We start from the raw sequence: 25052 nt of genomic DNA, 5'->3' as shown, positions 1-25052 counted from the left end.
TTATCTTTTATCTTTTATTAGAAATGTGTTTTTTTTTTTTGGTTTGAAAAAGGCTCTCCTCTACTGACCATGAAGATCTTTATAAGATAAAAGAGACACTACTGATTTTCTTCGTACTCGACACCGTGAAAATCTTTACCAATTTAGGGTAGCTAAACTGATGGAATAATGTCAACCAAATTGTTATCATTACAGGAATCATCTTTTTTTTTTTTTCAACAAATCACCAGGGTTCTCAGTAGTGAGCGCTGGTGTTACATGGCTTGCCTCAAGTGCAGTAAACAGCTCTGGAAACAAGAAGAATCTTTCACACTGCGCTGTCAGTTCCATAGTGACTGACCTAGACTGCAACTGTAAGCAATACTCGAACACATTTCCAATTATAGCTGGAAATGCTTTTCTTTCCTGACTAATTAATCTGTGCTTGCAGATTCAAATTGGAGGTTTGAGTTGAGGATCATATTGATTCAGTCACACTCGTGGCAATAGGAAGTGGAGATGGCAGTTTGTTTGGAATATCATGTGAAAAACTGGTGAATGGACTGACAGGCAGATAAGAATTTAGCTCCACCAGCAATTCCTGCACAGAACTTCTAGGTGGGACCAAGGTATTTCATGTGGGGTATTGCATGAGGAAGGATTATGTCATAAAATCTGTTTACTATAGCACTGAAGCAAGGAGGAAATCCCCAGAGTTGCCAATGCCAAAGAAATCTGCTTCCAAAAAAAGACCGAGGATGTCATAACCTAAATAGCGAAATCTGTCAATAAACTAAAAAGGTATCATCCTTTAATTGACAAATAACTCGACTGTTTTTAGTTGTCTAATTGAACAACTGTTCTAATGCCCTCATAATTTGTGACGAAGTGAAATTGAACATGGAACCAAAGCTTGATGCAGTGTAACTGTGTAAGTTGGCATTCTGCTGGATTCTCCGTATAACTTAATTCTATTCATATCATCTCTTTGTATTTTTAATATTTCAGTTTTCAGTTGACAGCCTCTATTTCATTGTGGCTTAACAAAATTGTACTTTATGCATGTTACTCTGACCATGTTATCAAAATTACAAAGTTTCTACAGCCGTATTAGTTCATAGTTGGCCAAAGAATAAAAACTTAGTAGCTATCTAAACCGTAGCCAAACCTGTTAGAGGTTCATTTACATCTATGCGTATCCAAAATTTACATTGTACAGTGCTCATGATGTAACAGACACTCTATCATACCTAAAATTTAGGGCCTGATTGTATGAGAGTTGTTACTTAGGTGTGACAACTTTTAACATTGCAATTATATATTAGTTATAGAGCTTTTTCATAATGTATTGTGTTTATTTGGACGAAGTGAATGTTTCGGGAGTAACAACAAAGTAAAATTGGAATAGGAATAACTGCTCTTTTCATCATGCAGTTTTTAAAACAGCCTAGAATAAATGAGACTTTTGCACTGTTAGTTTAAAAATCAATGCTAATAGCTTAATTGATAACGTACATTTCTTGACCTCAATTAAGAAAAAAGAAAGCATGTGCAGTGTCTAAAATAATTTGTTTTGCTGAAAGACAAGTCAGTGTTTTAACGTCATTCTTTCTTTTGTCAAATGAAGTCAGGAAATTTTACATATTATTTGTTTGTGTACATATTGTTTGAGGTCAGTAAATATGGTGCATATAAAGGTTTCATTGGCTGTTTGATTTGGTACTCATAGTTTTTGTTCTAAACATGTTACTGTCTCTAAATTTGATGGATGGTACTTCTAATATTCAAGCTCACATTCCTTATATGAGTTTTATTACATTCCTTATAAGAGTTTTATTAACTTGGAATGATCAATTATATACTTGAAGACATGCGGTACTATAATGTGTTTGCAAATACAAAGTATTATTATATATAGCTCAATGTAGCTACATTATCAGGTCTTGGTCTAATACAATTCGTATGCTGTTGTCGTTACAAATTAATGCACATAGCTCATCAATATGATGTAAATAGCTTATCTATTATGTCCAGTGGTTTAACCATGAATAGATGTGAGTTTGAACAAGCTAATAAGGAAGTTTATAAGAGCTGGCAGTGCAGAGAATATAAGGTAATGATACAAATCTACAATGATTGACGGTAAGATTTACATTAGAAGACTCAATACGTATTACTGTCTAATTCAACTCGATCAATCTTCTTTCTTTAGCTCAGGTTCGGAACAAGATGGACCGAGCACATTGGAGATTTAAGAGCCTAGCAAATTAACTTCATATTAAGATGTCATCTGCCAATGGCATGGAGACAAGTGGAGACTGAAAGAAAGTTCGGAGTGAAACAATAGATGATATTATAGTTCATCATCGTATTATTGAGGAATTACACAGTTCACGAGCATATTGCATATATCTAATTGGAGATGTTACTATCGTTTACAACAAACATTAGGGAATGGAGGTCTCATCGTATACTCTTATTATAATATAATGCATTGGTGGGACATCTGATTAGAAATATATTTTGTAAATTATTGTGAAAGATTATCATATATCAAAAACCGACGTAGGGCGCGGTAACAAGATTTAGTGTTTGTTATTCACAGAGTAAAACTTACTTTGCTAAAATTATAACCACAAACTAAATTAGCTAAAAATCATCTCTCTTTAATGAAAGTTAACAATGCTATTTGTATAGTTGAGCTGCCCTTGGCAAATTAAAAACTAATTTCTGTTATCTTAGTTATTAATTCTGCCAATCAATAGACCATAAATAGCCAGCAACAAAGGCACATCATTGATGAAACTTAAACAAAGAGTAGATGCTGAAAACTCATAAGAATATGACTTGTTTGATTCTCCAAGCACAATTAACTGCCAATTTCAACTGGAAAACAAGATATAAAACACTCAACACACATGATTATATCAAACATCCATGTTAAGCATTCCTAGGGAGCTAGTCAAAATAGGCCCTAGAGTACCATACCCGGTCCTTTCATCGAGCTACCGCTTGATGTTAAGCATCTGCTTAGCCTCAGTCTGGTCCTGCATCAATTCCTCACTGACATACCTACTCAGCAAGTCCTTCTTCTTCTTCTCAAGCACCATCTTCTCAATCTCCCTATCGTCCGGCAGCGGCACATGAGCCACAAACTCCATCTCTTTCAACAACTCCCTCTCTCTCTGCCTCTCTTCCTCCACCACCTCCTCCTCCTCCTCCACCAGTATCTCCTTGGCCTTGGCCACCGTCGCCACCTCGCCGCTCTTCACAGCTCTCTTGGCCTCTCTCCTGATCTCCTCCAGCCTCTTCCACTCGGCCACCGCCACAACCTCCAGCTTCTCCAAAACGCCATCCTCGTCGTCCCTATATCCATAATAGCTCGCATCAATCCTCTTGTAAATGTCGTACCTCGTCCGCCGCTTCCTCAGCTCCGGCGGCTTCTCGTAAAGCTCGCGGACGCCGGGAAGCTTCTTGGCGGCGCCGAAGTAGCGGTAGCCGGCGCCGCGGCCGCTGGAGTTGGGGACGTCGACGATGTTGCCGTCGAGGTCGGTCATCTTGGGGGCGTTCTTGGCGTGGTTATGGCCGCCGAGCTCGAGGATGCGGCGCTCCCAGTGAGACTTCTCGCGGATGAGCTTGTTGATCTCGTCGTTGATGTCGCGGAGGCGGTGCTCGCCGAGGCCTTCGTTCTGGATCTCGGTGACTTTGAGGCCGATCTCGCGAATGATCTGCAGGCGCCACTTGGAGGCCTCGGCGAGGTCGCGGCATTCGGAGGCGAGGAAGGGGCGGCGCTCGCGTGGCTTCTTCTTCTCTTCGTTTTTGAGAGTGACGTAGCGATTGAGCATCGACTGTGCTTTCTCTTCGTTACGAGCCATTCTCACAGATTTGCTTAAACCCTAATTCTCTCTCCCTCCCTCCCTCTCTCTCTCTGAATCAAACTATTTGGGGCTTCCTCGTCAGAACAGAATCATGAGGTGTTTTTCTCGGGTGTATTTAGTCCGAATATTCTCAATATATATATATATTGTTACTCGGGTCAGGCTCCATGGGTCGGGCTCTCGGGTCGGGCTTTCTTGTGTTTATACCCCCATCGCCTGAGAATGTCTGTAAAACGCAAGACCTTACCTACATAGAGGACGCCTCTCTCAGTCTCTCTGAACTAGAAAGCCCTCCTCCCGCTCTCTCTCTCTCTCTCTCTCTCTCTCTCTCTCTCTATTCTCGATTCCCAGAAAATGAACACGGCGTCACACCAGCACCAAGCCGGAGCTTCCTCATCCGTGCCCATGGATGCCGAAGAAGACAGCTCCTCCGTCGTCAAAGTAATCACTCTCTCAACTCCTCCGTGTTAGGGTTTCGTATTTTTAAGCTTTGAATTAGTTAAGGAGAACCTAAATGCTATGAAATCGTTACTGTTTGTGCAAATTTCATATTTAGGTTAAATAACATTCCTTTATTCTGGAATTGTGACTTGTGTGTGATTAAGCTGCGGTGGCTTGTTTGGCTTTGTAAACAATCAGGGTAAAGAGACTGAGGACCTCAAGGCTGAAATGGAGAAGCTAAACATTGAGGGGTCATCTTCCAGCTTCAAGAAGAAACCAGTTATTATCATTGTTGTCGGCATGGCAGGTAATTTCATTCGGCCTGTGGATGCATTCTTCGTTTCAGTCATAAATGGAGTTAGGAGATTAAGTTGTGTGCTGTTGGGTCTATGTAGGGAGTGGTAAAACAACCTTTATGCATCGCTTGGTTGCGCACACTCATCAGAATAATATTCGTGGGTACGTGGTGAACCTAGACCCAGCTGTGTTGACTCTTCCGTTTGGTGCAAATATTGATATCCGGGATACTGTTAAGTACAAGGAAGTGATGAAACAATTCAACCTTGGACCTAATGGTGGGATTTTGACCTCACTCAACTTGTTTGCCACCAAGTTTGATGAGGTAAACACTTGCCTGTGACATATTTGATTACTGTGAAATATTTGCCTTGTTGTAACATGTTATTGGCACTCTACTTTCTTATTGAATTATGTTTTGCATTGCTCAACTTGAGTTTGATTATTTGTTTTACTGATCGAACTTTTTTGCATATGCATAGACATCTTTGTCTTGACTGCTTGGTTCTGGTTCTATCCATATAAATTATGCTGTTTTTTCACCTATATATTTTATCATATCGTTTATTTAGATGCTGCTGAATGTTTTATTCATCTTTTTCCCCCTCCATCCCAAAAGTGATCATCATGCTTATCAAATTTTAGGTCATAAATGTTATCGAGAAGCGAGCAGATCAGCTTGACTATGTTCTTGTAGACACTCCTGGTCAGATTGAGATATTTACTTGGTCTGCATCGGGTGCTATCATCACCGAAGCATTTGCTTCGACATTTCCTACTGTTGTGACTTATGTAGTCGATACGCCTCGCTCAGCTAGCCCAGTTACCTTTATGAGCAACATGCTATATGCATGTAGTATCCTATACAAGACACGGTTGCCCCTTGTGCTGGCATTCAACAAAACAGATGTGGCTCAACATGAATTTGCTTTGGAGGTATGCCAATTTTTGGGTTTAAGTAGACATCTCTGTTTGAATGCATGCAGTGACACACATTAGTGTAGATGGCTGAATATAACTGGAAGCTTTAGGGTAGAATCGGTCTTCTTAGTCTGGATCCATTTATCTGTCCTTTAAGCTGACAACAAAGTAAGTAACCACTAAACACTAGGGCTTCCAGAATACTTCTGGTGCATTTAAGATGCAGTTGCGTCCTCTGAAAAGTTGGCAACTTAATTATGTTGTACATTTCAGTTTTCTATGCCAAACGAATGATGTATTACATTTTCATTTTATCATGCCTTTAATTGAAACCTGCTGTGCGTGCAGTGGATGGAGGATTTTGAGGCGTTTCAAGCAGCAGTGAGTGAAGACCACTCATACACTTCAACTCTAACAGAGAGCCTTTCCCTTGTGTTGGATGAATTCTATAAGAACTTACGGTCTGTTGGAGTGTCTGCGATTTCTGGTGCTGGAATGGATGCCTTCTTTAAAGCCATTGAAGCAAGTGCTGAGGAATACATGGCCACCTATAAGTATGTGCTGAATCTGACAACACTTTTACACTTTTTCTGCTCGATTGCCAGTCAATGTAGATATTCTGCTATGGATCATAAATGTCATTCCGCTTCCAGTTTTTTTTTTCTAACTGTTCTGTTGTGCAGGACTGATCTGGACAATAGACGCGTAGAGAAGGAGCATTTAGAGGAGGAACATAGGAGAAAAACCATGGAGAAGTTGAGGAAGGATATGGAGCAATCCAGGGGAGAAAATGTGATCTTGAGCACTGGTTTGAAGGACAATGAAGAGAGGAACAAAGCTATGATGGATGAAGATGAGGATGAGGAACTTGACGAGGATGAGGAGATAATGACTGAAGATGAGGATGCCATTGATGAGGATGAAGACGATGAAAATAGCAACTTCCCATTTTAGTGATGATGCTTCTTTACTGGGCAGATGGTATCTTTTAGAACAAGCAGAGGTTGTAAGTATTAGCAAACTAACTAGGTACCAAGTGGTGGATTGCGATAATGTCATTTTAGTTCCACACCTTATGGTTGTGTTTAAACTTGTTGGCAATGCGAATACTTTGTGATGACTCTCCAACTTTTTGGTGGTTGAAATTGAAATCAGGTCTTTGTTTGGTTCTTAACACATAAATCATCTGATAATATCTGTTTTGATGCCCATTGTGTAGTGGTGTTGTGTAAGCGTGTAGTTGGGAACCGAGGATTGCAGAGAACCCCAAAGGTGTAAGCCATGACTGAGTCGACACCATTTAATTAGACCGTGGTGTAAAAGCAGTATGCATTTTTCTAGATAACAATAATTCAGATGGGGAGGATCGCAAGGAAGGAGAATGAGCGCTCTAGTGTTGACATTCATTTCTCTGTGCATTAATTTGCTTATCATTTAATCTGGATGAAAACATAGAACATAGTTTGAGTGCATTGCCTTTCGGAGAAGCATAAATAAATTAAAGATATGAATGCAGCATCCCTCTGTGTTTTTGTGAGTGTATATATTGCACAAATTATCTTCCGTAATTTAGCTGAAGTTCATGACATTCGAGTGTTTGGATGTGCTCTAAGTTCTTTATTTTTTATTGCTTCTTATGCATCCGTTCCTGTTTCTCATGTTGCTGGAAGGATGATGGAAGTTGTATTTACAGATCAGTAAATGAAATTCATTCTATGTGATTTCTCACAGTCAATATCTTTCTTTGCCAAATGAAGTTTCATCAAATTGACATTGCATTAATTTTCTGGACAAGATTGATTATATAATATCTCAAGTTCTGTTGTTAAACTCCTTATAGACCTTCCAGGTCACTCAGCAGTAGTATAACATGAGTTGACAGACGAGGCATATGTAAGTGCATACTCTTTGGTATCTACATCAGATCAATTCTATGCTGTCCCTTTTGTTATGTTCTCTTGATCACAGGAGCTGAAAGCCCTGGGTTCATGCCAATGGAAACTGTTTTGATTTCACAACAAAGTTGCTGCACTCTGTCTGGCATCCAACTGAAAACTCGATAGCCTGTGCTAGCTGCTGCTAACAGTCTGTGCATGTTCTCTTTGGTTAGCTTTTTGTGGTTGCTGCTGGTGAAGGCTTCCATTTCTTTCCCACCAAGCAAGTCTATTAGAGGCCACAGTAACTTTCATATTTTACGGCTCCCTTTGAACCTGTTGCAAACATGGTCTTAGACATCTCAAGGTCCAGAAGTGGCTGTCATAGAATCTACAACGAAGCAACCTGATTTTGTTCCTCAGTGGGTGGCATCTCTTTTTCTTCTTCCTCCCTACCCCCAAGTTTCTCATTCTTTCATTTGATCTGTACTTTTTTACCTGCATCTTCTCATTTAGATGCAGTTTAAATCTTGCTATTCTGTTGGGTTGAAATAGAGAAGAGAATGTGATTGAGCTATATTGTTAGTGTTGTCTACTTAGTGCTATTGTTAGTGTTATTGTTAGTGCTATCTTTTCTTAGTGTTTACTTAGTGCAGCAGCTTCTTTTCTTAGTGCTATTGTTAGTGATATTTTTTCTTAGCTAGTGCTTACTTAGTGCAGTTTCTTTTCTTAGTGTTGTTTGCTTTGCTAGTCTATATATAGTTGTTTCCATTGTAGCTGCAAATATGATTCAGTTGTAAACACTAGAAGTTCAATACATCATTCATATTCAAACTATTTCCTTGCCTTGTGTCTCTCAATTCAAAACTAGAAGTTCATTACATCATTCATATTCAAACTATTTCCTTAACCTTCAAGTTTCATTCAGATGGCAGAATTGAGAGACACAAGGCAAGGTTAGTAGCTCGTGGTTTTACTCAAACGTTTGGAGTTGATTATAAGGAAACATTTGCACCAGTTGCTAAAATGAACACTGTTCGTGTATTGTTATCTGTGGCTGTCAATTCTGGTTGGTCCTTGTTTCAAATGGATGTTAAGAATGCATTTTTGCATGGAGAATTAGAAGAAGATGTGTATATGCGCTTGCCTCGAGGGCATCATCAAGCAAATGAAGCTGGGGTTGTGTGCAAATTGCATAAGGCTATATATGGTCTTAAACAATCCTCAAGAGCTTGGTATTCTAAGCTCAGCTATGTGCTTTTTGAATGTGGTTTTAAAAGGAGTATGACTGATTCATCTATGTTTGTCAGAACTGGTACTTTTGGAAGACTCATTGTTCTCGTTTATGTGGATGATTTAATTATCACTGGTGACAGTAATGAAGAAATTCAGCCTCTTAAAGGTACCTTGCATACCAAATTTGCCATTAAAGATCTTGGTGCACTGAGGTACTTTTTAGGAATTGAAATGGATCAATCACCCTTTGGCTTGTTTCTCAATCAGAGGAAATATATTGTTGAGCTATTGGAAGAAGCTAACATGAAGGCTAGCAGTTCAACTCCTACCCCTCTTCCAACCAAATTTGATATTGAAGCATCAGGTAATCCTCTCCCTCACATCTCAGAATATCAAAGATTGGTTGGTAAACTCATATACCTCACAATTACACGACCAGATATTTCATATGTTGTTAGCTTGGTGAGTCAGTTCATGCATGCTCCTACATCTACACACATGCATTTGGTCAAATGAATTCTAAGGTATCTCAAGGGCATAGTATCTAAGGGAGTGTTTATGAAAAATAATGGTCATTTTGTCTTGGAAGGTTTTTCTGACTCTGATTGGGCAGGCAACACCCTTGATCGAAAGTCTATGACTGGTTTCTGCACATTTGTAGGTGGAAACTTAATCACATGGAAGAGTAAAAAACAGTCAGTGGTGGCAAGATCAAGTGCAGAAGCTGAGTATAGGGCAATGGCCTCTACTGCATGTGAACTGATATGGCTGAAGGCTCTTCTTCAAGATTTTGGTGTCAAGTGCAAGAATCCTATCACTTTACACTGTGACAATCAAGCAGCAATGCACATAGCTGCGAATCATGTCTTTCACGAACGTACCAAGCATATCGAAGTGGATTGTCATTTCATTCGAAATCAAGTCCAAAACAAAATTCTGACCACTTCGTTTGTGCGTTCTTCTGATCAACTGGCCGATGTGTTCACCAAAGTGTTGCCTACTGCTCAGTTCCATCGTCTATTGTTCAAGCTTGGTTCGAAAGATTCTCTCGATCCAGCTTGAGGGGGAGTATTGTTAGTGTTGTCTACTTAGTGCTATTGTTAGTGTTATTGTTAGTGCTATCTTTTCTTAGTGCTTACTTAGTGCAACAGCTTCTTTTCTTAGTGTTATTGTTAGTGCTATATTTTCTTAACTAGTGCTTACTTAGTGCAGTTTTTTTTCTTAGTGCTATTTACTTTGCTAGTCTATATATAGTTGTTTCCATTGTAGCTGCAAATATGATTCAGTTGTAAAAACTAGAAGTTCAATACATCATTCATATTCAAACTATTTCCTTGTGTTACCTTCTTCAAGCTAAACACTAAAGGATGTTCAGTATTTGCCACTAGATTTACGATATAATGTAGTTGGTTCACGCTAAAAGATCTTGTTGGGATAGAGCTGTTGAAACTCGCAGTTCACATAAAACTCGAAGTTCACATTTGACAAATTTTTAGAAACGAGAGTTGGCTGCTCGCATTGTCGACTTTTAGATCACAGTTCAGGGGTGCAGCTTCTCCTTAAGAGTCAAAATCTCCACTTGCATGGTGTGTTCTTTTCCATCTTCTCCCTCCCTCTTTGTGACTGGCCATTGGTTATTTTGAAGATGTTTCATGCATTGCAATGTGCTTTGATTCTGCTCTTTGGCTGTGGTTCTTTGCCATCTTTGGTATATTTGGATGCCCCTTCATGTAGTAGTTAGTATATTTGATCCATTTCCAGACGGACAACAGACATAAAGAGAACAATCTGAGAAAATAAAAACAGTTGATCAATTTGACAGTCAGAAATTGATTACATCAATCAAAAGCAATGACATTTATTAGGGATCATGAACACTAGGGTTTTAAGTGCTGTAGTCTTTATGAAAACCTCTATGCGAATTGCGAAGCAAACAACAGTGATTTTAAATCAAATGTGTCATGCTTCAAGGCTTCCGCACCTTCCAATTATAGCCTGTAACCTTGATGAACAAGTAAAATCTAAAGAAATTTCGACTGATTCTCAGATTTCATTGCTCCAAATTAAGTTCCTCCTTGTTTTTTTTTTTGTCAAATTAATTTCCGAAATTTGCAATAGAGGAAAAAGAAAAGGACAGATGGCATATGGGGTTATGTGGGCTAAGATGAGCCACTTGAAAGGTTCAAACACACTGTGTTTCAAGACTTCCCCCACCAAAACTGATACATTATCCAAAGGACCTTTCCTATTTCGCCAAAGAAACCCCAACCATAATCCAAATGCTGTTGCTCTATTCCTGACTCTCATTATTTCTCCATCGCCTTTGAAACCAAGGAGGGGAAATGCCTATCTACACTGCAACTCTGGCCCTTGGATCAGTCTCACGTCTCTTGTTCACCACCATAAGTGATGCATCCTCCTCCTCCTCCTCCTCCTCCGGTTCTTGCTCAGTCTCTTCTTGTTTCTTAACCCATTCCAACTTCCCAAAACAGACCCACAAGTCTTTTGGCAAGAAGACAACTTCCGTGGTTTGCGCTGCGAGCAAGACTGAAGTGCAGGACTCGTCTCCCTCCACGGAGCAGGCTCGGGTGTGTTCAAGTTTGCTTTTTGTTTACTATTTATGATTGGGTTTTTGATTCTGTGCACTAGTTTTGTGTTCTGGAATGTTGGTTTCTTTAGTTGCTTGCTTTATTGATTATGTGCAAGTATTGATTGATTGGTTGATTTGCTTCTGCAATGACATGAGTCATGAATGAGATGTAAGTAGTGTAGGAAATGCTTTGCGTTTTGCTTTGTTCATAATCTAAAATCGAGTAGTGTCGTTTTCACCGGGTGTGGCTCAAAGGATTGAGAACAATGATGGGAGTTTAACAAGGGGTTGACAAACAACTGTAAGATCACTAGTCAATGGGAAGTTGTTTCCCGAGTGGCTGTGGACAATTCAGGAGGATACAAATTTACAATGTCCAATGGCATAAACTTCACAGAAAGGGGTTTCCAGGGAGTTAAATTGAGTTTGGGAAATCCTGTAGTGTGTTGCACTGTGGTTTAGCTGCGTGGAAGATACTGTTGTTGCTGTCTTTTTCTTTTTCTGTAAGGGAGAAAGAGCGAATGTTGCTGGGAAGGTAATAGAATTTGGATCATTTGGATGGAGGGAGATAATAGAATTTCAAGGGGTTGTAGCTGGAGATTTTGTGGGAAAAAGGTTCATTTTGGAATCTCCCTGACATCACGGGAAATGATAAAATTGAAGGGGATGGAGCTGGATCTTTTGGGGAAAAAAGGTGCATTTAGAACTTCTCTGCGCTAGATTTCCCTTTAAAGGGTGCATTTGTGGGAAATATTGCTGTAATCTAATTTCTAATTATGCTGTTCAGCTCGAGCTATCTTAAGTTGCAGTCTAGAACCCAGATCAAGGTTTAGACATTGTCTGGGTAAGACAAATTAGCACTTAAATTTAAAGATATATCTATATCAGATGTGAGGAGTCTTCATATGCAGAGAAAGAAATTTTGACGCCTTAAAAAGAACAAAAAAAGGAAGTATGGGCTGACACATATAGATCTTATAGCTAGCATCGTCAGTAGACCTCTTATCCCATGTGTCATTGGTTCAGAAAATGCTTGGTGGGGCTTAGTATGAGGCTGGTTTCACACAGATATGAAGTATATTGTTGACCCATTCCCTAACAACTCAATCTTCTGAGGTCTTTTGGTCGTCTAACATATATATGACCTTGTGCCTGATCCATTAATAAATCTCCCATTTTTGCTTCTACTTAAAAGTAACTACATCCGGGGCCAATCAAATGACAGTGTTGGTGAAGAGACCTAAGATTTTATAAACTGAGATGTGATAGTCTGGATGCCTGAGATGGAGTTGTATATTGCCACAAGAAACCTTTGTAACCAACATGATGCTTTGAAATCTGTTTATTGCTGCGTCTCATGCATAAAGAATAAGGGTTTGGATGGAAAGAAGAAGTAATCTTAGGTGCAAGAAGTATTTTTTTGGGGAGTGAATTTCTTTTGGTCATTTCTTTTATGGGGCCATTTTTTTGAGTTTTGGCTTCTTTCTCTGCGATTCTGTTGGGTTTTGTAAATATATAGCATTGTGGAGATTTCTTGCTATTGAAATTTCATCTCTGCTGTATGTTTTTTTTATAGGGTTATAATTTGGAATATGTATCCAGAGGACACATTTTACAAGTCAACTCTCTTATCTTGATATCTTTACCAGAAAAAGGAAATAGATATCATAATGTTGATATGAACAGAAATCTTAATTCCAACCAAAAATTTTCACACTTTAAGAATAGGAGAAAGTCTGTCTGATTTCACTTGGTATATTTATTTTTAGTTTAACATTCTCCAGACACTTAACTGAGCTAATGCTTAATTTCTGCAAAGAAGTAGAGGTCTGCTGATTGGAAGGTAGCAAAAGCTTACAGTGATAGTGGATTCATCTTTGACGGGATGGTTGAAGGGTATAATAGTGGAGGATTGCTGGTTCGGTTTCATTCTTTAATAGGTTTTCTACCATTTCCACAATTGAGCCCATCACACTTTTGCAAAGGTACAGAGTCCCTGTTTGTTTTTCCTGGTTGTGATAAGAAATTTATTTGCTTTCAGAATTCTTCTTGAGTTTCTGCCAAGACTTGTAGGCATGTGTGTTTTGAAAAATTACTAGCCGATCTTCTCTAACTTCAATAACTGTCATAAATTGGTTCCCAATGGATGATTCATGAGGTGTGTTGTTTATCAAAATACATCTGTTGGTCAATGATTTTGGTGTTGCTAACCAATACTCTAGTAGGGGGATGCATATTCACTATCATGTCTTATAATGCCGTATTCCCATTCATTGCAGAACCAGGAAAAGGCGTCCAGGAGATTGCAAAAGGATTAGTTGGTTCTCTTATTTCTGTAAAGGTAACAAATTTAGAAATCACAAATATAGCTATTTTCATTAACTTGTTAACATACTCTGTCCGCCCGATTTATTGGTATTATGTTGCCATGTGAGTGAGGTTATAATTATTTTTGTCCTGTAACAAAATTTCTGTGGAGTGTGGATGGATAATTAGGGAAAAGCATCTGTGAAGGCAAGAGCCCTTTTCTAGCAAAGAAACTCTGGAAGAGTAGAGAGCTAGAGTAATAAGATGCAGAAAACTTTTGGAAAGAGATAGGCTCTTGAAGAGAGAACTCGAGTCTAATTTCCCTTCCTAATTTATACTAGTATTTGTCAAATCTCATATTTGTGTATTAAACAAAGTAAAGTCAAAGCTTCAAAATTCAAAATTCACATTCTTATGACTTCGGCAATTATAGAAGTTGAGAAAGGTTGGGAATAAAGACTGATTACGTACCGAATTCAATCTAGCAAAATGAGCTTGATTTTATTAGTAAGGGGACGAATTCCTAGATGAAGCTATTATATAAAGACTGAATTAGCTCTTGTCCATTTTCCGCTTGGAAGATCAAATGAGGAGGCTGATAGACACAGTATCCATCCAAAGGTCTTATACTCTTTTATTGCTGGCTGATTGTTACAACTTACAGATATTCGGAGAGTGCCTTAGTGTACACAGTTTTTTTTGTCATTTTCCTTGATGAAATGTACTTCAAGAGGTTCTCCCCATGCATACCTATCTCAATTTCTTGATGTCTTAGGTAATCCAAGCAGATGAAGAGAACAAGAAACTGATATTCTCAGAAAAGGAAGCTGTTTGGTCCAAATTTTCTGAAAAAATTAGTGTTGGTGATATTTTTGAAGCTAGAGTAGGTTCTGTGGAGGACTACGGTGCTTTTGTTCATCTACTATTTCCTGATGGTATGTTTCTCTTAGTTATGTTTATAGCATTTTCCCAAGTGTTGTTTATTTATATATTTATTTTTATTAAAGGAGAAAAAAGTTCAATCTTGTCATATATTTCTATGGAACAGGTCTTTATCATCTGACTGGACTAGTACATGTCTCGGAGGTTTCATGGGATTTAGTTCAGGATGTAAGAGACATTTTGTCAGAGGGTGATACAGTAAGAGTTAAGATCATTAATATTGATCGGTAAGATATATAATAGAAGATAGATCTTCAGTTTCCACCAAAATACTGTTATATGAAACTCATATGGTCTCTATTAAAACCACATGCAGAGAAAAGTCAAGAATCACATTGTCAATTAAACAGTTAGAAGAAGATCCACTTTTAGAAACATTGGACAAAGTGATACCACAGGTCTGTTATATGCTATTCCTGATACCTCAACTGTACTCTTGTTCATACTCTCTCAATTGTGAAGTTAAAATGCTTAGCTAGATGATGAGTTCTTCTTTCATAGGATGGCTCTGACGGTCTTGATTCTTTGAACTCTGACGATAGCAGTAATATAGAACCTCTTCCAGGCCTTGAAGCCATAATTGAAGAGCTACTACATGAAGATGGGTAAGGACTTCAATTTCTTCCAACAATTTCTGAAACTTCCATTGTATATTGAAACATTAAAATCAGTATGGTTCAATGTATATGATTTATCTAGAACTTTGTTTTGTTTTCCAATCATAGGAAGATTACAAGATCATTAATATATTAAGTTTTGGAAGATGTAGAAACTGTCAAAGCAGTTTCTGGTTTTCCCTTTGCGCAGTGGTCATTGGTGACTACTGAAAGTTTAGTTGTCGAGAATATTCTCATCATAAACAACTAAGAATTATCAAAAACTTGATTAGGATCTCATACATATTGGTATTGCTGACATATATATTGCTGATGCTCGTAAATTATATGTGCACGCCCCTGCTAATAATTACCAATGTTAAGAGCTTAACAATAGATTTGGAATTGTCAGTGACTAAGCAAATGATTAGCCACCAAACTTTTGTCATGAGTCATGAATAACCATGCAGTTTAGGTTGAAATGCTGTATCTTGACGATAAAAGTGGCAAAAGTAGTCCAGGCCTCATCGCATTTGCTTAGAGTGTATGAGGTTCAAATGTGCCCTTATATAAAGATGCAGATTTTTTGGGTAATACAGAAATAAAGTCATTTAGGTGAGGTTTAATAGTGGCCTTTTATTATGTCTAAAAGTCATAGCAGTAATATAAGTCGATACTTTTGTTTGATATTTGCAAATGATGTTCATTCTGTATGGGAGTCGTATTCTAATGTTCTTTTCTCAGATTCTACTTGTTCTAATTTTAGGTCCTACCATATATTGCACAAACATTATTTTGCAGCATCAAATTATTCAATTACAAGTCCTTCCGAGGCTACCATATATGGGCACCCACTGATTTTAAGTTCAATTAATTTCATTTTACTAAAGGATGAAGTTAAACTTTTTTTTTTTTGAAAACAGGAGAATCAAGTTAAACTCTATCAGTATAGAATATGATCTCTGGCTTTTGAGTGTATAAGGAACTTGCTAGCTGATATATTTGGAATGTATATTACTGATTTTTGTACTTGCTGCTATGATATGTCCAGAATAGATGATGTCGGAATCACTCGCCAAGGGTTCGAGAAAAGGGTGGTTTCGCAAGATCTGCAGCTTTGGCTTTCTAATGTTAGTTCCTTTCAGTTAAATATTTCAACTTTCTACACTATCGTCATCTTGCTTTCTGAAGAAGTGTTACACTTTCACTACTCTAACTTTGTCTTGCTTTTTACCTCAGTCACCAGCCATTAACCGGAAGTTTACTCTCCTTGCTCGGGCAGGACGGCAGGTGAGTTCCATATGCCCTTCTCTATCTGACACAGATCTATTACACACACCAAACGTATTTCAGATGTACGTTATCTACTTACATCGGTAGTTTAAAAAGATGGAGCTGAATTCTAAGTAAAGAATACATTAAAACAGTTGATTAAATGGCTTTATAATTAGTACCATGTAGTTGATATATGGATATGAAATACCTATATACAACTAGTTGACAAATCCTTATAAATTTTGTATCGAGCAACATAGCTATGTAAATGAAATCAATCCCAGATTTGAATCATTCTTCCCAAATGTACCCTAAATATGAACTTTGACTCATCAGGTGCAGGAAATACAACTGACAACAACACTTGATCAGGAAGGTATAAAACAAGCACTCCAGCGAGTATTGGAGCGTGTCCCATAGATGAATAAAAACAAGCACTACACGGTATTTGTTCACAGTTACATTGTTTTGGTTGTGACAGATATTTCTGTATAGAAGTTGTTGAGGCACTGCGCTATATGCTGTATAAAACAGGAATTCTTACTGAAAAAGGTTATAGGTCACTTTGGTACCTTGTTACAAGGTTGTTCTTTTCTTTTCTTTTTTTCTTTTGTTTATCATGTTTACGAAACTGAGTTCTAGAGGAAATGTTGTAATCATGTGTTATTGGCTCAATTTTCATACTTTGTCAATGGTACATATTTCATTTGGTCCGAATCCATTGTTCAGAACTGAGTTTGATTCGAATCATTTGATAGTTGAACAGGTTATAACGATTCGAATATGTTGATTCGTCAACTAAACAAGTCGAATAATACAGATTTCACTGTTATATAAAGCAATCAAGAGCTTTGTACCTTATATTGTGAGAGAAATTTCATTATACATTGAGGCTTCTCCTTCTATCTACAGTAGTGCCACGTAGAGCTGTGGTTTATAAGGGCAATCCAACCTTGATCTGAATTCCTAAATAAAGAGTTATTTTACAAAACTCTTGCCTCCTAACATGTCTGGGACTCGGAGAAAGTCTCGAGTCTTTTGTAAAAATGATCTCAATTCTCAAATTATGCTCCACATATGTATGTAGAGGTGGCAAATGGGCCAGTTACAAATTGGCACGGCCCGAGTCCATTATTGTAATGTGCCGGGTCGGGGTTAAGATATTTTGGCTCATAGGCCTTGCACGATCCGAGTCTGTTTTTAGCCCAACACGATAAATTAATGAGTAGGTCCGTTAAACAAATAATTTTATATTATTTTATATAAATATTTAAACAATTATCATTATTAGATTTGAATATTAGACTTTTTAAATTAAAATTTTTTGATTATTTCATTATTTAAACTACAATATTTCACAAATATTATCAAAGTAGTGAAGAAAATATCATTATTTTGACATACGTAACGTTTTAGAAATAAGATTATGAAATGTGTTGTAATATTTTATTTATTTTACTATACTAAATAGTTATATAAAACAAATATTCTAAGTACATAATATTTTTTATTTTAATTGTGTCATATAATGTTAATGAGCCAGGCCGACCCGCTTTTTAGCCCGGCACAGACTCGGGCCATGGGTCAGGCCGAACTTAATATTTAAGTAAATGAGCCGGTCCGAGCCCAACAAAATAAATAAATAGACCGGTCCGAACACGATCCGAACACGGTTTTAGCCCGCTTAAAATTGGCCGAGCCGGCCCAGCCCGACTGCCACCTCTATATGTATGCCTGATTTGCAAACATGACTACACTTACACGGATGTTGATATCTAATGGAACTTGGAAGTTCAAGATATATGTGTCAAATTACTCGAATTTAACTTTCGTCGGAATGCAACTGCCTCTAAAATTGATGATAGTTTTTACTTTTTACCCCTAACATATGTATTTTATCATCAATTTGATGAATTAATTTCAAGATATAAAGCTTTCCTATTATAACAGGTTGTTCAAAAGGATCCCCTGTTCTTCCATCAAATATTCTGCTTTTTCCCGGATACTCAAGTTCAAATACCCATGGATTCGCTGTTTGCTTCATATCTCTCATCAAAAGGTGCTATTCGATAATGTCTATCTAGCAGACCCCCTATCAACCTTTTCTTTTCCAGCTACATAGAACTTCAAATCCGCTTTCTCTAGTCAATAGAGCTAATTGTCACGGACCTAGCCATTCGGCTGCCACACTTGGTCCATGCGGCGCTCCATCCTCATGTAGCCAGCCTTATCCAACGGGGCAATACACTGGTTTCGCCCTGCCTTGGGCTCATCAGGGGATCGGCTCTAGACCCCTACCTGTGTGTAGGGCGGCCAACTCGCCTCTTTGACGTTAAGTCCCCGACTAGCAACAAGCTCTCCGAATTTAACCGGGTCTGCATGCTTGAACCCCTCAGAAGGAGCAGCCATATATCTCCCACAAATTGAATCTTGGAGCAAATCCCATATATGCATGAAGTTCTTTCAACCAGCAGCCCACGATCGACACTCCCCAAAATAGGGACGTGACATCCTCCCCCACCAAACTTGGTGTACGTCCTCATACACAGCATCCTCCCCTGCGGCCGCGCATCCCTTGTGCGCCCACGATGCCTAGAGTGACGAAAAGGAGTTCCCAAAGATCTTCCACCCAACAATGACTTCGCGCCGGATCTCTCTTGTCCTGGCCCTTGCCACGGACCTTCTCGTCCGGTCCTCCTCCTGGAGGCGACCCTGCCTACTCGACTCCCCCGCGGAGCCCCCCGTATTTTGGGGACACGGCGATACGTGTGAGCGCTTGGCGAACACAACGACAGCGATGTTGAGGTAGCTCTGATACCACTTGTCACGGACCTAGCCATTCGGCTGCCACACTTGGTCCATGCGGCGCTCCATCCTCATGGAGCCAGCCTTATCCAACGGGGCAATACACTGGTTTCGCCCTACCTTGGGCTCATCAAGGGATCGGCTCCAGACCCCTACCTGTGTGTAGGGCAGCCAACTCGCCTCTTTGACGTTAAGTCCTCGACTAGTAACAAGCTCTCCGAATTTAACCGGGTCGGCATGATTGAACCTCTCGGAAGGAGCAGCCATATATCTCCCACACATTGAATTTTGGAGCAAATTCCATATATGCATAAAGTTCTTTCAACCAGCAGCCCACGATCGACACTCCCCAAAATAGGGACGTGACATAATGCTTAATTGTATTAAAAAGTCATGCAAACTCTTAGAGGGATACGGATCATACTATATGCATACACGTACTGTATGCTTATATTTAGTGACTAAGATGACTATAAGTGTTTTTACAGCCGTCATATACTAGGAAAAGGAAAGCTAGAATACCCTAACGTAATCACCAAGCCAACGCAGTCCGAAATAAACTTGGAAAAGCAAAATTTAAATTTCCCTATTACAGTATATATAGGAGTGGCATCGATCACTCCAGTATCCCACTCACTACTTCAAATTGATCGGATCTTCAACATGGCACTTTCCCAACGCCGCATGATCTCCTCCTTGTCTTTACCCACCACTGCCTGCTGCCGCCCACTTATCTCTCTGCAAACCATCCCTGCCGTCACCACCACCTTCACCTCCTCCTCCACTGCACCGATCTCTGACTCAGACCTCGAGAAACTCCAAGTCTTGGGCCGCGGCAGCGGTGGCACCGTCCACAAGGTCCTTCACAAGCCGACTTCCACCACATGCAAACAACTCGCCTCCTCCTCCGATAACAACAGCCTTCAGAGTGAACTCGACATCCTCCGCCGCACAACCGGCTTTCCTAACATCGTCCGCTGCCACGCTATCTTCGAAAACCCCACCGGAACGGTGTCGATTCTCATGGAGTATATGGAGTCGGGTTCTCTTGAATCTTGCTCAAGTCCCAAGGTCCCTTTTCCGAAGAAAATCTTGCCCTAGTCGCACGGGACGTCCTCCGCGGCCTTAAGTACCTCCATAAGACTCACAAGATTGTTCACAACGATATCAAGCCTGCGAATCTTTTAATGAACGGCAAGAAGGAGGTCAAGATCGCTGACTTTGGTTGCAGTTCTGATGAGTCTTGCAGTACGTCTTTGGGGGACTTGGGCTTATATGAGCCCGGAGAGGTCTGATCGGGAAAAATACGGAGCAAGTGGTACCGGCTATGCTAGTGATATTTGGAGCTTTAGAGTGACTCTAATGGAACTCTACATAATGGTGATCAGTTGCGGATGTCTGTACCTTACGTAAAGGTATGGATTCGCCGATTCCAGCGACGGCGGGCTGTAACGGCGCGGCGCACTGGCACACCCGCACTACCCACCTCCCAGCGATCCCGTCTATGATGGCTGGAGCTCCATCGGCGACCCACGGCGGCCGGAGTCGCGAAATCGCCGAATTTTGCCCAGAAATTGAATTTAGCAGATTTTGGCCGATGTAAGTCGCCGATGGAGCTCCGTCAGGCATAGACGTGATCGCCGGGAGGTGGGTACTGCGCCTGTGGTAGTGCATCGTGCCGTTGCGACCTACTGTCGCCGGAAATCGGCGAATCCGTACCGTACGGACCTCCACACAAAAAAGCTCAGCTCTAAAGGTTCGGACCGTCCGGATTTGGCTGTTCCGGCCACCGGCAACACGCAACGACCGCGTCGATCAGCACAACTACACTCTCCTCCTCCCAGCGCTCCTCCTTGTGCCAACTGGAGCTCCAGCGTCGGCCTACTCCTCCCAGAATCTGCATATTTTTGGAAATTTCTTAGAAAACTAGATTTTTCCATAAATCTGTAGATTCCAGAAGGAGGGGAGTGCGGCTGTGCTGGTTAGCGATGTCGTTGCGCATTGCCCGTGGCCAAAATAGCCGAATCCAAACGTTCGTAAACAAGAACACCTATAAATATATATATGAATTTATCTCAAGCAATTCGCATAGTATTAATTTTATTCATGAATAAATTGGTCTCTTGGAATCCAAAACTTCAGTAGCCTGACTAGCCTCCCTTAGAAATGTTGAACAACAATCTTAAGTACAACTTTCCTTATCCAGCTTGCAAGGATATGATGATGCGCAAGAGTGGAGCATATGGATCATCAATTGAAGGTAAATTCGAGTAACAAATGCCCACTTAGCAAGGTTACAAACTTACAAATAACAACTGCAGCTAGTAGCTACCAAGCAAAATGGACAACATATAATTGTACCAAAAATATAATGAACATACAATCAGTGGTACTCTCAGGTTGTTACAAAACGTGTTACAGGCAAAATTCTCCAAAACTAGTTTCAGGACGAGTTGTAACAACCTGAGAGTACCACTGATTGTATGCTCATTTTCAAGTTCAATAATTCTAGGTTTCTTAGCACAAGTAGCCTCCAGCTTATATTTAAGCGCTTCTTATGTACGTTGAAGATCCTTTGCCTGTTCTCTGCCCGTGACACATTCATCTATAGCTTCTTTATAGTGTGGTAGCTCAGTCTCCACATCGTTAAGCATACGGTCAAGTCTCAGGGCCATAATTGGATCAAAAACACCAATAGAGCACAGATACTTGAAAGCTTCTTCAAGTCTTTGTAACACTGTTTGTCTAGTAAGGCTTCAAGGTCACACTTTAGGATCCTTTGAATGGTGTCTTTGGCTCCTTTAAATTTTACTGGGGCAGAAATAAGGTGATTTGCCTCCTGTATTTCGATCAACATTTCCTTCTTCATTGCTAGTGAAAGCTGAAAATGACAGAAGACGAAATCAGGACATAATTAACATGGAAAGTCGAAGGTGCAACTTCAATAGTCAGTGACATATATATCACATATATTTTTCACAACAGTTACTTGCAAAATAATGCGTGGAATGATATGACGTTTTAAGGTTCACTGCTGGTATGTAAGTTCAATATTGCCTTAAAAGAATGAGCCAGGGAAGCTGCTCGTTAATATAACAAGCAGCTTTATGCAACTTCCATATGAGTGTATACATTCTCACATACGCTTCCACAGACATGAATGTTGTGTTTGCACAGTTTGGAGCCTTTATATTTTTCTTACCAAAATGCACAAAACAAAACAACAGATAGCACTGTGAACTACTGCACCTCTCTCTGGCACTTGAAACAAAAGAGAGGATTCAAACCAAAGGCTAATCATTTATTGCCAGTATTTTCTTCTACAGAACTAATTAAAAAAAAAAAAGCCGGTGTGCGTGAGAGACGGAGTCTCCTCCAAGCTTACAATAATGAAGCCCGCTTAACAGTATAAATGTTATTTTGTAGGGGTGTGTGGATCATGTCACCATGTGAGGAGACATGTGAAAATATAGTGTGATATGTTGAGCTTACAAGGTCTTGACGTAATCAACACATGAGAATCCATCCTAAAAAGCATGTAGAACAATGCAGCAAAAATAACACGGTTATCATATAACTCCATTTGAATAGCTGTACATAAATTAAAACCAAGTAAATAAAATTCTCGATGAGAGATTAAAAGGACAGTACCTCGGGGTTGATCCGCTTCCTAGTTGAACAGGGAGCATACTTTTGACCTCCAGAAGCCTCTTAGGAGTCCTGCCACCGGTTGAGTCGTGGCAAGTTGTTTGGGGTAAGTCATTCCTTAATCACAAAAGAAATATAAAAAAATTAATCTAGGGTTAGAGAGACATAGTGTTCATAAACATGGGAGTGTATTGAGTAATGAGGTGAATAAATGGATAGAACGCAAATCACGCAGACCAGTGCAGGAACAGATTATATATGCGCTACAGATTTAACATTTATGATTACGTGCTCAAGTTTTTGAAGGTCCTAGAGGGGGTGAATAGGTGATTAATTTTTCGTCATAAAGACTCATGGATAGTAATCAGGAATACTATCCTGATGATCACTTAAACGACTTTTTTGGTAACAAATATATAAAAGCAAACACACAATACCGTGATGTTTTTTACTAGCAGAAACCTTAAATGTAAGGAGAAAAACTATGCACCCTTAGCTCTTGAAGGGCAAATCTTTTCACTATGAAACACACTTTAATACAAACTTACAACAACAAGGGATAGCAAACCATGTTTCTATCATGTATCAGACTATGCTAGTCTCTTAACTATTCTATCTCACTTTACACTACAAGTGTTTACAAAGCTTAAGGAACTCACTAATAACTTATGACTTGATTATAGCAAACTCCATGCTACACCAGATCATCACCAATTCTTTCTACCTTTGCATCACCAATCACAACATCATGGTATGCAAGTTGTATGAATGATTATGCAGTAAGTTTTAGTAAACACATATTGACACAGATAAAGAACTAGACACTAAGGTCGAAGATGACATACGAGACATACTTAATGAAAGAGACAAGCTAAAAATATGCAAGACTTAGTTGATGAAGAGAGAGTGAAGATCAGCCCCCTTGGTAAGAGAGCTATGCTATCTATTTATAGGCAAACAAGACAGGAGGCTTCATGGAAACCTACGAACCAGCTGATCAAGACAGCTCAATCTAACCAAACCAAGAGGCACAAAGAACCTAACGAAACTATATGAAAACCATGGTTGAAAACCAAATGGTTTTTACAATGTTCAACCGAGATGAATCAACACAACACAATCGGTGGGAACAAAATCCTTAAAATATGCATGATTTTAAGGAGGAGTTGGTAGGCAATACATATGTATATGCAGATGCATGAATCATGAACATATTAGTTGGTAGGCAATACATATGTCAGATGATGCATGAACAGGAAAACCAGAATAGATTACAATCAGTTTTTTTATGAAGATCATGGGCTCAATCTTGGTGGGTCATAGGCTTCATCAGCCCATACACCATGATCCAACGAAGATAAAAATCCTGATGTGTCTAGGAGAAGCCAACAAGAACTTTTACTAACAGTTTTCTGAGTTTAGAGATCCCGAATGACACCTAAATGTCACCAACCCATTATCAAATCTATAAAGAGAAGAAGATAGAGTGGAGTCTAGGGACAGATTTGACAGAAGCATTGAGACAGCCGATCAGCAGTACTATATGGTGACTACAATTTGCTTCAGTTACATATATCTACGTACATTCTAATCAAACAAGTCGGATTCTTCCCTATACAACGAAGCAGGTAAACGATGACAATAGTTCATTGGGCTACTGGCTACACACTCCATCCTTGAAATCTACAGCCTACATAGACAGTACAAGTTTGAAGTTTTCCTTGTTTGTTTTGGTGAAGTTTAGAATTTTTCAGTTTAGTCGATATCAAAATTGTCCTATTAAAGTGAATAACCAGTCTTTTTAGCTATAGCTTTACCTATTGCAGATTAACTAGTTTGGCTAAAAAAACCAGATCGGTAAATGTGGGATATTGCCATATTGGTATGACTCTACTTTGCTTTTGTCAACAAGATGAACATGACACTAAAAAAATCAAGCATATATATATATGATCCAATAATGAGGTCAACCAAAACTGTGTATGTTTCTCAACATGCAAAGGCAGTTTCAGATAAGCAACAGATGCAACAACGAGGATTTGGTCAAAGTATAAGCTGAATTTGTTTATTGAAAGCTCTACTGACTTCTGAGATTGATACAACTACTTTGCTCATATATGCATGAAGCTATATACATATATATAGTTACAGCTCTTCTTGGCTGCGAAGGTCCGCACCACTGTTTTGGTGTAAATTTCCATTTTTACAACATTTTCCGATCGAATGAACATTCATGTTTAACAGAATTCAGTCCGTTCATTTG

General features: G+C 39.3%; 3 protein-coding genes and 1 pseudogene across 3 annotated transcripts; 3 read left to right on the top strand and 1 right to left on the bottom strand.

The window, feature by feature from the left end:
- Nucleotides 1-2811: 2811 nt before the first annotated feature.
- LOC126791246 (uncharacterized) lies at nucleotides 2812-3930 on the bottom strand. The gene has a single exon (XM_050517668.1). The coding sequence runs from the start codon at nucleotides 3852-3854 to the stop codon at nucleotides 2985-2987; it is 870 nt and encodes a 289-aa protein (XP_050373625.1). The 5' UTR covers nucleotides 3855-3930; the 3' UTR covers nucleotides 2812-2984.
- A 186-nt stretch (nucleotides 3931-4116) lies between these two features.
- On the top strand, nucleotides 4117-6690 carry LOC126790813 (GPN-loop GTPase QQT2). The gene is made up of 6 exons (XM_050517161.1): nucleotides 4117-4298; nucleotides 4497-4605; nucleotides 4694-4920; nucleotides 5241-5531; nucleotides 5865-6070; nucleotides 6200-6690. Exons 1-6 carry the CDS (start codon nucleotides 4212-4214, stop codon nucleotides 6468-6470), a joined length of 1191 nt encoding a protein of 396 aa, XP_050373118.1. The 5' UTR covers nucleotides 4117-4211; the 3' UTR covers nucleotides 6471-6690.
- Nucleotides 6691-10852: 4162 nt separating this feature from the next.
- Nucleotides 10853-16900, top strand: LOC126791339 (uncharacterized). The gene is made up of 10 exons (XM_050517775.1): nucleotides 10853-11214; nucleotides 13042-13201; nucleotides 13496-13557; nucleotides 14299-14458; nucleotides 14572-14692; nucleotides 14782-14863; nucleotides 14967-15070; nucleotides 16113-16191; nucleotides 16301-16351; nucleotides 16673-16900. The coding sequence occupies exons 1-10, from the start codon at nucleotides 10969-10971 to the stop codon at nucleotides 16754-16756; spliced, it is 1149 nt and encodes a 382-aa protein (XP_050373732.1). The 5' UTR covers nucleotides 10853-10968; the 3' UTR covers nucleotides 16757-16900.
- A 2904-nt stretch (nucleotides 16901-19804) lies between these two features.
- Nucleotides 19805-20554, top strand: LOC126792184 (mitogen-activated protein kinase kinase 9-like; annotated as a pseudogene).
- The last annotated feature ends 4498 nt before the right edge of the window (nucleotides 20555-25052 follow it).

The sequence above is a fragment of the Argentina anserina genome, chromosome 4 (assembly GCF_933775445.1).
Source record: "Argentina anserina chromosome 4, drPotAnse1.1, whole genome shotgun sequence".
Taxonomy (NCBI): domain Eukaryota; kingdom Viridiplantae; phylum Streptophyta; class Magnoliopsida; order Rosales; family Rosaceae; genus Argentina; species Argentina anserina.
This window is presented reverse-complemented; position numbering and strand designations above follow the sequence as displayed.

Coding starts and splice junctions, on each gene's coding strand:
- LOC126791246 (XM_050517668.1), bottom strand. CDS start 3,854: ATGGCTCGTAACGAAGAGAAAGCACAGTCGATGCTCAATCGCTACGTC.
- LOC126790813 (XM_050517161.1), top strand. CDS start 4,212: ATGAACACGGCGTCACACCAGCACCAAGCCGGAGCTTCCTCATCCGTG. Junction 5,532..5,864: donor AACATGAATTTGCTTTGGAG/GTATGCCAATTT, acceptor CTGTGCGTGCAG/TGGATGGAGGATTTTGAGGC. Junction 6,071..6,199: donor GAATACATGGCCACCTATAA/GTATGTGCTGAA, acceptor TCTGTTGTGCAG/GACTGATCTGGACAATAGAC.
- LOC126791339 (XM_050517775.1), top strand. CDS start 10,969: ATGCCTATCTACACTGCAACTCTGGCCCTTGGATCAGTCTCACGTCTC. Junction 11,215..13,041: donor CCTCCACGGAGCAGGCTCGG/GTGTGTTCAAGT, acceptor GCAAAGAAGTAG/AGGTCTGCTGATTGGAAGGT. Junction 16,352..16,672: donor TTGCTCGGGCAGGACGGCAG/GTGAGTTCCATA, acceptor TTGACTCATCAG/GTGCAGGAAATACAACTGAC.